Source organism: Ixodes scapularis, unplaced genomic scaffold, assembly GCF_016920785.2.
Source record: "Ixodes scapularis isolate PalLabHiFi unplaced genomic scaffold, ASM1692078v2 PGA_scaffold5__190_contigs__length_132052651, whole genome shotgun sequence".
NCBI classification, from domain to species: Eukaryota; Metazoa; Arthropoda; class Arachnida; order Ixodida; family Ixodidae; genus Ixodes; species Ixodes scapularis.
In genome coordinates, this window is record NW_024609880.1 from 102915114 (window position 1) to 102930256 (window position 15143).

A 15143-nucleotide genomic window follows, 5' to 3' on the forward strand; every position below is an offset into this window, starting at 1 on the left:
GCAGACATGTTCCATGCGCACATGCGCGTGAAGTAAACAAGCTGGAACATGCCCGAGGCGCGCGCTCAGATAATTTTGTTATCGTGTCCGCAGCGAACACAATGTATCTTTTGCATAATGTATATGAGCAGTGTGATCTCGGCTTTGAAGAACCACTTAAACTAAAAACGCTATCTATGATTAGTTTTCACATTAAGCAATCTCGCATACGTTTAGTCTTGCCGCCGAGGTTCGTGAACTAAACCGGCAACTATGTTATTTCAAATAGTTCCGAGAAACTAAAACGTTTTCTGAACTTCTACACGCTTTGTTACCAACCGGGGGCTCGATCTGGACTCGTGCAACAAAAAGTGGGAGGCGAAAGTTCGCGGAATGCGACGATTGGACTTAGGCGACATAAACGCAGCGTCATCGTTGCGGGAATCCACTCTGCGCGCTCCATAAACCTCGAACCCAACTTCATGTTTGACGATTCAAGGGTCCCCTTGTGTTGTTAGGACGCGGTACTCATAGACGTCACGGGTTTTTCTTTGTCTGCTCTATAGATCACTTTCGAAAGTCACGTGCCGTTTATTACATGGTCGGAACCTCTGCACAATGGCGGAACAACTGACATCGTGGGAAGTGCAAGTCACTCCTTAAGATAGCGAACGTCGGAGCGCAGCCAATGCTGTAGAAGCCGAAGAGCTAATAAGGCGAAAGTCCATTGATGTTTTTTTTACAATTAATGACAACTGTCATGAATGACGAAGCATATTTCGTAGGAACAAAATGGCGTCACTCAGTTCACTTTTCTGCTTTGCGCCGCCATTCGCTTCCTAAAATCTGCACCGCCACGCAGCCGGCGCTTCGAAGAATGTTCTACTTCTAAGAACCTTTCATCTAAGAACTTTAAATCAAACACCGTCGAAATCGCAACGTCACTGCGCTCATCACCTTTTCTCCGTGGGTGGATTTTTGCCTTCTAATCCAACCAAACGCATAAAGCGTTTCGTGACGTTGCGGTTTTAGTCCACCATTCTGCAGGGATTCCGAAGCTGCCAACAGAGGGCGGTCTTTCGAAACGGGTTTATACCATTGCATGAAGGCCTGAACCACATAGAAGGAAATAGGTGAAAAAGGCTAGTGTAAATGTCACATAAAGCATTTCTACGCGTCGCGTAAAGATCCTAGTTTCAATACGAATTTTATAGTATGGTTGTTCGTAATATATCAGGATGAAAGATACTTTTGGCGGTGCTTTTGGCTCTCAAATTGGCTGCTTTTATATCATTAGTTTTTACTTTAAATGCAAAAAAAAAAAACACAGAAAAGCAAGAGGCAATGCTTCCCTGATTGCAAAAAAAAAAAAAAAAGAAAGAAAAAAGGCATTGATAGCAGCAACCGTAAAGCATTAAGTGCTTGTTGATGTTTTCTGGTGTTCGAGTCATTAAGACATCTACCATTTGTAGCCTATTTTATAATACTGTTGAACTATCTCACTCTTACAACTCGTGTTCCCAAAGTGCGAGCCCTGCTGATTGGGCCAAACAAGCTGAAGTATACATCGTCAAGGAACAAACTTAATGTGCCTTTGACGTTGCAGCGCTCCTTCTTTAGGCCAGTAGACCACATACGCGCTATATTCAATAATTTATCTTAATTCAACTGTTCAGGAGAGCTTCTGTACCAGATACGAGACAGTGAATGCAGTTTCGTTCTGACGGACGAGCTCTGTACGGGCACGGTTCTGCAAATCAAGGACGACCACCCGCTTAAGGTAGGTAACCTTCACTAAGATTGCTCTCCCGCCAAAAGGTAGGCTACGGCACACTTAAAAATTCTGAAGCGTCAATTTTCCGGCGAAACACGTAGGACAGCGATCGAGTCTGTGCTATCCATAACTCGGTGAATGGACTTAAAATTTGCCTACCCCCCCCCCCCCCCCCCTTGCCACCCATAAAAAAAAAGGAAGAAAGAAAGAAATAAAAAAGAAAGAAAGAAAAACAGTCTGCATCGTTAAACTGAGTATGGCGTTTCACCAAATTCATTCTTACAGCACAAATTGTTTTTTTTTTAATGTTTAAACGTACTTTCAGTTTCAACCTCCGCTCAGCGCCCCTTTTATAATTTAGCGATTCGCCGCTCTTAGTGCATTGCGAAAAGAAAAAAAGAAATAGCTTTAGATTTTTTAGAGTTTACACCATTTTGAGAAATGTTCCAGCCTTAACTTGGCAACGTATGAAATTACGGTGTCCTTATTGTTTTCGTCACGTACGTACGTACGTACGTTACATATATGTAATTATATATGAGAGTATAATAAATGAAATGAAATATGCATGCATGTATGCACCACATGTGCGCGTCGCTCAAACGTGTAATCGCAACAAAATCAAGTGCGCCTGATGTGGCGGTCAACGTGTTATAAAATTGTAGCTCTACAATAGCCACCGACAGCTTAGGAAGGGAGCGTGGGGCGTGACCTAGGGTCCTCGACCCGTAAAACACAAAGTTGGAGCCGAAAGTTCGCGGAGCGCGCCGTTTGGACGTCGGCGAAAAAAAGTGCTATGTCATCATCGTGGTAGGCCAATAGGTGCGCTCCGTCAACTTCCGCCCCAACTTTGTGTTTGACGAGTTTAGCTACCTTTGTATGCTTATGCCCGTCTTGCTTCGTTACTCGTTCTTCGGTGCTCTTATCGCCCTTACGCACACAAAACAAAAAGCTCAGGATCATTGCGCAATAATTGCGCGTGATTTGTTCAGCCGGTTGTAGCAAACACACGAAGAAAATGAGCGCCGTGAGGATGCACTTTTGGCGGAGCTTTATTGGCTTCATTGAATTGTAGCGTCGGCTGCGACCGGACTGAAGGGAAATGAAGTACGGAAAACGTTGCTTTCGAATGCCCGAGTCCCACTAGAGCGACAAACAGAAACAAACGACAGCGACAAGCCTCAAAGGTACGCAGCATGCTCGCGATGGTGAGTTTGGCAAGCGTTCAGCCGGTGGGTGCTCGTGAAGTAAGCACAAGTGATTGCGGGCCTGCCAAAGATACCCTCGTGTGCATGATGGTCGTGTTTGAGCCTCTTTTATTCTGCAAAGCCTGCCGAATCGCGAGACTCTGGTTTGAGGCTAGTCGCTGTCGTTTGTTTCCGTTTGTCGCTCTAATGGGACTCGGGCATAAACGTTCTCTGATTATTTCTTTGTTTTTATGGGAGGTGATGATGTGGATCATGCGGAGAAAAGAAAGTTGCGTCACTGTCTTTAGCCGGCAGACCGGGCTCGCTCTCCCTGGTTATCGCCCGTCGTTCAGAACTTGTAGTCGGAGTCCGTGTCCAGACCTGCGGAACGTCCTTCCCACGCTAGCGCTGCGTCAGCCTGTTCCTATATCTATCATTGCCCGAGTGTCGCTGCGGAACCACTCCGGGACCGTCATAGCCTAGGCCGGTATGGCCAGGGATCGCTGCTCGCGCCGGTCCTGGTCCGAACCTCGCTGGTGTACCGTTCTGGGAATCGCCATAGTCCAGATCGGCTCCATCGTTCCTGTCCGGCCCCAGCCTCGCGCAGCAAGCTCTGTCACGTGCCAGCTCGTGCCTCCTCGGCTGACCGGTTGTCATGTGCTTTCCGCGCCGTGGTCTTCGACCCTCGTCTGCCACAATCGGCACGAGTACGGCACGTTTTCGAGTGCTTATTTTTCCGAGAACCAGATAAAGCAAATGTATAAGTGCATAGTGTGAGCGACAACAACCTGGCCCATGCTCTTTGAAAGCCCAAAACGCTGACTCAACAGCGATTAAAGTTGACCCATTCGCCCGCTTGGGGCTAATTTCTGCGACACAATGAAGGGCAAAGTCAAAAGGGGAGTTTGACGTGCCAAACCAAACGAAAGGGCACCTGACACGACCCAGCGGAGGACTGCGGATTAATAATCGACCATCCGGGGTTTTTTTTAAGTGCAGTCAAAATCTCGATTACACTGCATTATTTCCTTAATAAGCCTCCGTCAAATTGCGGCCACCTCGACCGGGATTCGAACCCGCCACCTAGGGGTCCGTGGGTCGGCTCTTTGTCTCAGAGCTGCCGAGGCGGCTGCGATATATAGAAAAGACCGCCTGTTTCTAAGCGGGCGCTTAGGGTGGAGCCACAATCGTTTTGTTCGTAACGCGCGTCTACACATAGCGCCGCGGGGATTTGTTGCTGTTTGTAGCACTCCGCCTACTTTAGTACGCTTTCATTGACCACAAATTTGAACTCGCTTTGATCATGTCGACAAAGACCGGGGAACATATGTAATGTGCCACTACCATACGCGTGAAGTGTATGGTTTGCGTTCTCTTTGTATGTGGTGGGGGTGAGCCTGATGTGTGCGGATCTAGCGCAACCCCAAGCTTCATATCTATGGTCGCTCAACACAACCTGTGTGCCCCGGTCTTTTCGAGCACAATTGAGCTACAGTGTAAATATTTGACTTTATGAACCGAGTGTTAGTTGTCCCCCCACGCCTGCATCGCTTAGCTCAGTAGGCATAGCATCTGGCTAAGTGTCACTTGGTCCCAAGTTTCATCCCCGTCGAGAGTACTCTTGCATTCGTGTTTTAACAATGACCCCTTTGGGCGTACGTGCTTCATATAACTTTGACCTATGTGTAACGGTCGTGCGTTACAGTCCAGCGTTACAGTTTTTCCTAGAAATTAAATTATAAACACAATCTGGGTTCACTATTGTTTTTACCATCTACACTTTTAATAAGGTACCATTCTCGCCGCAGGGCTTGTTTGTTATAGGAAACGTCACCGGTTTCACCAACATCCGACAGTTTGAGGAGCTTTCCGAAGATTCCCTGAGGGAGTACGTTCCGTCCGACACCAAAGATGAAGTTGCTGCAATCGTCTACACCTCAGGCTCCACGGGGCTTCCTAAAGGGGTGGAGATATCCCACAGCGCATACGTATCGTCCCTACTGGCAATAGAGTACGTACGCAGGTTTATAGTTATTGGGCTGCATCTATGTTTTTTTTTCCCTTACCCTGCCCTGAATTGCTTAACAAAATCTTATTTGAGCAGGCCGGTTTTGGTAAAAGACGAATAATGCACAATTGTTGACCTTAGAGCGTGTCGATTTACCAAATTTGTTATTCTGTTTGTTACTTAGTAGGCATGGTTTAATTAAGCAAGGTGTTACCGTCGGAAAGGAGGTGGAATGCAAAAAGTCAGCGAGGATTTTGCGCTGGCCGTTACGATATAAAAAAAAATCTCACAAATGAACCTCTAGACCATTATAGTTCATGCCGAAGTATTGTTCATAAAAGAAAAATAATTACAAAAAAAAAACACAAAAAAAAAAAAACTGAGTGACATTGAAGTTTATGACGTCTTCATTGTGTGTTTATAAAGCTCTGTACACGTTATATGGGAAGAAAATTATCTCGTTAAGTACGCTAACGAACTAAAATTGGTAAAACAACTTCTTTAAGGTGCCTTAGGAGGCTTTTGAGAACGCCTAAATATGGCGATAACTCACTTTGTTGGCTCCGAGCATCCTAGAAATTCCTAAATCATGACGACACACGGCCGATTTTCTTATTAAAAAAAAGCAATCCAAGATCGCAACACACCCAGGTCTTCTCCTCCGATGGGAGGAGCATGTTCCGAAACTAGAACCGCTGTCAGCCAATAGCGAGCGAAGGGTCATCGCGCCTCCGACCGGTGGAACCGCGGAGTGATATCTCGAATGCGCGCGGCTCGTTGCCCCCGTACAGCCGGGACTACGGTTCAACCCAGCGAACGAGCGCTCGAGCCCTCGAGAGCTGACGACCAGACGCATCACTGCCGCAAAAGACAAGAAAGAACAACAACGACAACATATATTTTGCTGAGACGGGTATTGCAGTATTTAGTTCCTTTTGAGCGAAAAAATAACATGTTTCGGCTACTCTAACTTGTTTTTATAATCTACAAAAGCATACACAATTTGTAATAACAGCGTTTGCTATCTCAACGATGTGTGACGTCTTCATTGGCCACACGACGTCCTGGCTGCCGGCACAATGCTCCTGCCATCGCCGGAGATGATTGCGGTCTTTGATTGCTTTTTTAATGGGAGAATCGGTCGGGTATCGTTATGATTGATGAATTTCTTGGATGCTTAGAGCCCGCTGAGTAAGTTATCGCCATATTTAGGTGATCTCAAATATATCCTCAGGGCACCTTCAATAGATGATTTGATGGTTCACACCGCCGCTGAAGTACTGATGGAAATTAAACTTAGGGGTTAGATCATTTGACAGGATTAGTGAAATGGCAGTGTTTATTAAACATTCACCGTTCAGTTTTTGGAATTTTTTCGTGCTCGATTTAAAAATTCGGCGCTGAAAGAGCGCACAAAGCCCTGCGCATAGTGGCGCTTAGAGGTGTGGGACGGAGTCGCTTCAGTCACGTCGTCACTATCGCGGCAGTGCGTCGTAAACTTATGCTATGATGACACTACGGACGCAACGCGCCGATCTTTCATAGCACACTCAAACATAAGCGCAAGAAGTGGAACGATTTCTTTCAGACTACAAGCAATCGCGGTCTGAACGAACCTGTTCCGCTTGTTGCGCTTAGGTTTGCGGGTGTTATGAGAAAGTGGCGCTTTACGTCCGTAATGTGAACATGGTATCATCCACCACAGACGGGCTGCCAAGATAGTGACGATGTGACTAAACCGACTACGTCTGACAACGTCGCATTTCAAAGCGCCATCCTGGGCAGGGTTAGCGGCGCTCTTTTTGCATCCCACTCGTAAAATTGGAAACAAAATTAAAGAAAAAGCTTAACAAGAAATTACGAAAAAATTGCATTTTTGCTGCGGGTTGCAAATAGTGGTCCAAACAGAATAGCGCTGCGTCATTCACACCATTCACAGTGCAAGAGAGGACCGCGACAACTGGTTGTCTTAACTGCATTATGGCGAGGGATGATATGGCGCTATTTGATTCGAACCAATATCTGGTACACTTCTACCTTTCGCAAACATTTTCAATTGGTCTACTCTCTAATAGTAATTGCCTTCAATACTGCAATTTAAACATGACCTTCAAATCCATAATTTCAGAAACAAAATCACAAAGTCGAGGTAATTAGCGTATAATCGTGACGGTTATGCACATTTTCAAAAGTAGATCTGTTTATATTGTAAACCAAATTCACACTGCATACAATATGTGCCATATTTGTTTGTTTATCACACATTCAAAACATATAAAGTGCGTGTAAAACGTTTACTGAGGAAAAATAAAAAAAGAAATGGGTCGCACTCGCGCGTGTCTTCTTTCAGGGGACTTTCCCCTTAGAAAGCCTCCTTTCTAAATGTTCTGACGTAGGTCACCCGACGTCGTGTAATCGAGCAGGGTCCGTTAGATTCGGACTCGTCCTTCAGACTCGCCAGCACGCCTGATCCCCTCCTCGTAGGAGTTAGGAGTGTCTTGGCCCGGCTGGGCCCAAGCATCGCAAGAGCGTCACATTTCCAAATCAGGTAGTAAAGTTTTGGGAGCGTGCCGTCTCCTTTGCATATTCGACATCTTCGGTGGGGGTTCGTAGTCAGAATTCAGCTTTCTTTTCTCGATGGTCTCAAAGGTTTGAGTTATGTGTGGCGTTGTTGCGCTACCCGTACGGATTGGTCGTAATATCACCCTTTCCTTGAGTTTCAAGTGGTTCGGTGGAATGGGATTTGGTTCGGGGTTCCAGGATGCTTTCATTTTTTTGTGCGTCTGCATAACTTCAACCGGGTAGATACGTTGTATCGACAGTTTCACTGTTAGTCGATGAGGGGTCGCATTCTCTGGTGCCACGCGAGGCGTGAGGACTGTTTAGCTCCCTCGCAGCCGCGTCATGCTCCGCCTTGTTGCCGTGGATGCCCGTGTTTCCTGGTATCAATCGGATGCAAACCTTTGTTTTGTGTGCACGGAATAAGTGAAGAGCCGTGTGGAAAATGCGTTTGATGGTTCTGCACGTCATGGCTCCATGTCTTTTGCATTGTCGGATGACGTGCTGCGAGTCCTTAAATATGTATAGTTGATTTGCGTTGTGCTGTCTTTGTGTCACCTCCAGGTGTCTTAAATGACTCTCTATCGCGAAGAGCACTGCCTTCGGGAGAGAAAGGGCCGGCTGCTCGTGGTTGGGTTGGGGTCGATATCGATGTTCCCATTGGGTTGTCTTAAAAATAGAAGATGGGGGCTGCTGTCGTGGCAGTCTCTGGGCCGGCAATTTTAATCTCCACGTTTATATACGCGACCGTGGTGGACGGGTCCACCAGAAACGTTCGGACTTTGACTGGGTGGTTTCGGGCGTCGTGTTCCCTACTTTTAGCTTGTTTCTTCTCGTCCATGTTTCTCGGAATTGGCTGGGACTGTGTGAGATCGATGAGGTCCCACGGGAATGCGGGCGGCGGAATGCCTTCTGCGTCATTTTGAGTCTCTGGGTTGAGAAGCTTGGCCACTTTCTACCGTGCTCTGTGTGTTTCAGTCAGGCGTTGTGCGTGGCGACTTGTTTGTCAAGGTCTACTCTCCAATCGGTGAGATGTGCGCATCGCTTAGTTGCTTCGACGTTGGCAAGCCTTGACACTCCAAGTATAGCTCTTCGTGCATCGTTGTATAACGAGGCAAGCTTTTTCTTGCGTCGGTGCATGAGCTTGCAGAACCGCGAACACCGTACATTATCTTGGATACGAGGACTGGTTGTACCAGCGTCTTTGCGGTGTTCTCTCCTGCCCCACCCATTCTGTGGGATATACGCCGAATATTTGGCAGGCCTTGTTTTCACGTTCTTGTGACAGTGTTTAGCCAATTGTTTGCCACGTGCTTGCCGTTTCCAAAGTGCACGCCAAGTAGGCGTCTTGCAAGGAACGGTATTATTGCCAACGCTATTTAACATCGTAATGGCCCCCCTGTTGTGGAAATTATAAGACATATGACAGCTCAAGGCAACAATATATGCGGACGACACCACCGTATAGACAAACACAGGAGGACCAACGAAACAAAAACAATACAGAAGAGACTTGACACCATCCGCGACTACCTGAATAAGGTCGGACTAGCGCCGTCTCCAGAAAAAAAACGGGAAATACTATTTTCGGGAACGACTATCAGAGCATTGACCTAGACCTCGCATTTGACTAACAACGGATTGACAAGAACGCGGACGTCAAGCTACTTGTCGTGCACTTTGGAAGTGGCAAGCACGTGAAAAACATAAAATAAAAGAGCGTGTTACAGCTTCGGTCGCCAATTGACAATAAAGGCTATTTGAATTTTGTTTTTCTTTTATTTTTAGAACTGTGAAGATTTGTACTGAAGACGACGTGTACTTGGCATCTAATCCTTTGACTCACCTCTCTGGGTTCGTGCTCAACGGGTTCTGCATGTGTCTTGGTGCTACTGTGGTGTATCGGGAACCAACTATCTCACTTCATGAGCTCATCGAAGTCATTGAAAAACACAAGGTGAGAAAATGTAATGTCATACGGAGAGTAAACATCTAAACTGTCCAGTTACAGTATGATCCTATTGGAAAGCCATAGTTGCATGCACGTATATTTTCGCTCAATTAAGCACCATAGAGAACTGAGGACGAATTCACGGAACTCTTTTTTATGCTAAGACAATTTAGCTAGGAAGTTTGTAAGTTACGTACACTGCAAGAAGCGGTGAAAATTGAGATTCACGGAATCATTCAAAACCTAGAAAAGAAAAACATCAGTCGTCCTCTTCTAAAATAAATAAATAAATAAATAAATAAATGAATGTTTTAAAGTTTTTCAACAAATTGAAAGCGTGCCGTTGATATAGTTGTCATGTCATGGCAACAGCGACAAAAGCTACAAAGAATTCAATCGGAGAGCTCGTCATTTTTCAGAGCACGTGAGATTGACTTCTAACAAAACATATAAGCACCGGGCAGCGTCCACCGCTAAAGCGTGTTCTGAGGCAACGCTTGTTCTACGACTTTGTGTGGGCAGTAACGTATCCATGACTTTGTAAAGCAATCGGTATAAAATGCCTAACATCTCCGAGGCCAGGATTACAACGGCAACAAAAAAATAAATAAATTGAAACCAAAATGCATATTGGACTCTTTGCGCCTCTTGTAAATACAGTTGCAGAGGTAGACGTGGTGTTTTTCGACGGATAATGCATTTACACCGTGGAAGGACGACCCCCACCATTGAGGCTAAGGTGCGAACCACTATGGTTGACCCGTCGAAGCCGCGCCGCTTTGGCTCGCTTTCGTTTGCGGGCCTCTTCCTCTACTAGATCTTGAACATGCTTTGCTGGCATCCTGGCTTTGTTATGAACTGCGGTGCTATAATCCCCTCTTTATATATATATACTCACCATATTAACACAGAATGTGCATTACCAGCCGATGTCTATAGTGTTTTGTAACAGCCAGCTGTTACGACCGGTTCTAGCGAAAAACGGACACCGAAAAGCTTTACGGCCATAGGAAACCATATAAAGACTTCAGGCCCCCGTTAGGATTTGAACTCACCACCTTGAGATTGTGAGCCAAGTGCTTTGCCCAATTAAAAAAAAAAAAAATATATATATTGCGTGGAAATGTGGCAGTACAAGCGGTCAAGCATCTGAGCTATCCAGACTCGGTGGTAGGGGTCACGCAAGAGCGAGCTCATTCGCGCGCTTCGCGTTCTTTCCAGTCATGTGGCGCCATCTCATTGCGGTGTCAGAAATTAAAGCGAATTTTCGGAAGGCAGCGCCGTTGAGATATGGTCATCATATCTCAGATATGGATATCATCGCAAGTAACCTAGTTTCATTACGCTGTCAGTGCACCCAGCCCCACCGAGGCTGCCGAAGTCAGTGACATTATGATGATGCCGCCCCCAGATGCGCTGTATGACAAACTCAAGCTTGAGCTTATCAAGCGTATGACGGCGTCAGAACGGAGACGCCTTCGACAACTCCCCACCGATAAAGAACTTGGAGACCGCAAGCCGACTCAGCTGCTATGACGCTTGAGGCAATTATTTTGGAACTGCGTTCATTGATGACTCGGTCCTTCGAGAGTTGTTCCTATACAGCGCCTCCCATCGAATGCACGCATGATTTTAACTACCTGAACTGATGTACCTCTCGATGCGCTGGCAGAACTTGCAGATGAAATTCTAGAAAAAGTGTCATCGACCTTTGAGGCACAGACTCTTGCCATCACGAAGATAACACCTCGGGATACCCAGCTACAACGACTCCAAGCGCAAGTAGACAGGCTAACGCTGGTATTTAAAAAGAACTTGCATGTACCAAGACCTCGTCGCCAGACTCACAGGTCTCCGTCCAGACAACGCCGCAGCAGCCACTCCAGGGAACACGGTAACACCACGTGCCGGTACCATGCGCAGTTTGGAGCGCAAGCTCGGAAATGCTGCTTTCCTCGCTGCTTCACGGGGAACTTTCTATCCAATAACTGAGGACGGCCAGTACTGTTAGAACACGTCCAGACGCCTCACACAATTTTTTCTTAAGGAACTCCGAACTGGACAAAGATTTTTAATCGACACTGGTGCAGAGGTCAGTGTAGTACCCGCTAATGGTACTGACCTTCGGCAAAACATCAACAAGAACGTCCTCGAAGCAGCAAATGTAACATCCATATATGCCTACGGCGAACGTTCTGCTACATTAGACTTAGGGCCGCGTCGCACTTTTCGATGAGTGTTCATCGTCGCCGAAATACGACACGTACTCTATAATTGGCACCCACTTCTTAGCGCAGTTTCATCTCCCTGTAGACATGAGTAAAAAGCGCTTGTTAGTCTGTGGCATTAAGCTCACTGTCCGTGGAGTTCCAAGTCAACCAGCGATTATTATACCGACACTTCTGCACCCTAAACCAAAATCAACATACAATCTAGTAACGTTGCACAGGGAGTGGTTGCAGTGACATCAGAGCGCCGAGCTCCAATTGGCTCTCATTGGAAGGATAGTGGGTAGACCTCAAGGCAGCTCGCTTTCAGGTCTGCCCACTACCCTTCAGTCAGAGCCACCAGAGCTCGGCTTTCTGACGCCGCCACTAACCCTGCAAGAAAAGCAGACAACTTGCGCGCCGCATTGCTTATACACCAGAAATTACGTTACAAATAATCCGGCTATCTAAACCTTTATATACGAACGCTTACGAAGTAGTCGAATAAAAAATAATACTGAACTTTTTTTCTATTTTCTTTTTTGTTATTGATATATAGGTGACCCTGATGGTCAGCTTCCCCGCGAAGATGCAGTCGCTCTTCATCCAGGCACGGCGGACCGGAGTTGAGGTCCCGAGCGTTAAGACGCTAGCGATCGGAGGAAGCCCTATTACGAAGTCGCTGGGGAAGGACCTGCGCGACCTCTTCCGCTGCGAGACCCTGGTGAACGTCTACGGAATGTCGGAAGTCGCCGGTCTGATTTCCACGACGCCTAAGGGACAGGTCACGCTGGAACATTCTGGATTTGCCGGTCCTGGCACCAAGATCAAGGTAGACGGGTTTTGTTCTTCGCCATGAGTTAGAGTAAAGTTACCCACGCAATCCCAGAGATGTAAAAAAGAAGCGTTGAAATGAGAATCAAGAAGCGCTAACACAACCAGCCCCCCCCCCCCCCCCCCCCCCCCCCCCCAGCACCACCTCAGCCTTTACCTCCCAGCCCCCGATGTGTGTGTGTGTCCTTTTTACAAAAAGGACACACGCCACTTAAAAAAAAGTTTTTTTTATTTGTTTTTAATTTTTGTTTGTGACGTAACATGCGCGCATGATGCAACATTCGTTCCTGACGTTAGATCTGTCCGTGAGGTTACACCTGTTCGCAGTGTTAATGCACGTTCGCCGGCCAGTCGTGCAACATGTTTAGCTTGATACATTTACGAACCTATTTATGCCGTCTCCTCAAACATGGCATCGATCTCCTTGACTCACCCTATAGATTTTGACTTCCTGAGAATATATATTTACTGCGTCTTCCTTGTCCGTTCTAGATCATTGACATCAATACCGGAGCAACATTGGGACCTTTTGAGCATGGCGAAATATACGTGCAAAGCAAGTCGGTTATGAGAGCCTACTATAAGAAACCTGAAGCCACCGCGGCATCGTTGGACAAGGATGGTTGGCTGAAAACAGGCACTTTTTGCACAATCCCTGAAAGCTAACGAATTTGTTGCAATCAGCGACATAACGAATGATCGTCATTGCGGTTCGTCTCTTTAATAAATAGAATAGCTAGAATATAATATAATGCTAGAGAGAAAGAAGTAGGCCCCCCACGAAAGGACATCAAGAAATGACGAGTCTAGATCATGTTTAGGCCTAAAACAACATAGTCTCCGCCATGTCCCTGAGCATGGCGTTTCACCGTGCTCAGTGACACAGCATAGGCCTTTTAACGTAAAACCTTATTTAGCCAGTTGCTCCGCCTTCCCTAAAGCCTGATCAGCGTGGCCGAGAAGCTCGATGGTGGTTGGTTAACGGGAAAGGTCACGTGACCAGAGTGGTAGGCGAGGAGGGGAGAGGTAGACGAGGTGGTGCTCGACCACTTGTGCGCACTGAGGAAAAGAGTATGGAAGGTTCTGGAAGATAGCCAAGTTTATCAGCTCGATTAGCGATAGTATCGCTTTATTCTAGGAAAAACTATCCAAGCAATCTTGTTGCATAAAGGCAACTCGGAGTACCGCTAAATGTTTGTGACGCTAGAACGTTTCCCGTATGCAACACAATTGCCCAGCAATTTGGCATACCTTTTTGGGGGGCTCTAAAGGTATCGTCAGCCTCGTCATTCCCCGAGCTCCCACCGCTGATTGAAACGATGGACTTTCCGATGACTTTGTGGCGAAAGGACACGCTGCAGATTTCTTAGAGTGCACGATCCCTTTGGAAACCAAGAATCTAAAACACTGGTATACCGACTTTCGACAGGTGACCTCGGCTACTACGACGAAGAGGGTCACCTATATTTCGTGGAAAGGCTGAAAGAGATGATCAAGTGCATGGACAACCAGCTAGCGCCGGCCGAGTTGGAACAGATCCTACTCGCGCACGACGCGGTCAAGGAAGTGGTTGTCGTCGGAGTGCCGAGCATAATGTACGGGGAAGCTCCTGCTGCCAGCGTGGTCCTGGACGATGCTTGCCAGCTGCCGAAAAAAGAAATTAAACGAAAATTGATTGAACTTGTTGCAGGTAACCTGTTAAAAAAAGTAGATCATACGTATTTTTGTTTTTAAATGACCAATTTAAAGGGACCATGATATGATATTAAAATCGAGTTTCATCCACCGCACGTCGTAAAAGGTGTGAAAAGAAACACAAAAACACAAAAATAAGGAGCCAAAAAAAAAATTATTTGCCATAGAACTTTTAAAAGAAAACTGGACTCTTTTGCGCCTTCCTTCCTTCGCCTGTTCACTACGATGCATCCGCGGAAATGGAGCACGTCAGCCAAATCCAGGTCGCCTATTGGGAAAGAGCCTACCTCACCAGCACCGCGATCGTAAACAATAAATAGCCGGCGAATGTTTCCTAAAAGTTTTGTTAAATATTATTCAGATCCACATTTTGTACCATAATTAGAGATGTGTGGCGAAAATTGCCAAATTTGATAATGCTGAGAGCCAGGCGCCATCTATCGTGTGGTAAACGAAGCAACTACTGCGCGTGCGCAGTAGGGCAGGGCCGACAGTTACTTGGGTGGCGGCCAGCGACGAACGTTTATTTTCTTTGTTTTCCTTCCTCTCAAAACTCTGACTGACTGAACGTTTATTTTTCTACGTGTTCTTCCCGCGCGTGCCGACTTCAAGCAGCAAGAAAAGAGTACTTAAAACAGACCACGACGAACAAGAACGCTGGATCCACCGACTCCGACGAAGCGTATAGGCCTAGCAGGCATTCCGACTCGGCGCTGCGTTGCTTCGTCGCAAGACCGTCTGCCTACGATCGGCTGGCGTGCTAAATGGAATATGCCCGCGCGACCCTTGTGGACCCTTCCCGTATTATAGTTTGATCACTGACCTCAATTCTAGATCAAGAGGTGAGGTCAATCTCTTCCCCTTGTTTTCCGAGGCAGTGTTGACGAACACTCGTCGAAAAGGGACTCTCGTAGATTCTATCTTCTTGTTTTGTGTGATATAGAGCTGA

General features: G+C 46.5%; 1 protein-coding gene across 1 annotated transcript in view; it reads left to right on the top strand.

The window, feature by feature from the left end:
• The window catches only part of LOC115316227 (4-coumarate--CoA ligase 1), a 29033-nt gene that overhangs the window by 11426 nt on the left and 2464 nt on the right, over positions 1-15143 (top strand). The window contains exons 4-9 of the mRNA XM_029975595.4: positions 1656-1759; positions 4749-4951; positions 9296-9464; positions 12225-12497; positions 12992-13136; positions 13929-14189. Coding sequence (XP_029831455.3) covers positions 1656-1759; positions 4749-4951; positions 9296-9464; positions 12225-12497; positions 12992-13136; positions 13929-14189 — 1155 coding nt within the window. The remainder of the gene's footprint in view (positions 1-1655; positions 1760-4748; positions 4952-9295; positions 9465-12224; positions 12498-12991; positions 13137-13928; positions 14190-15143) is intronic.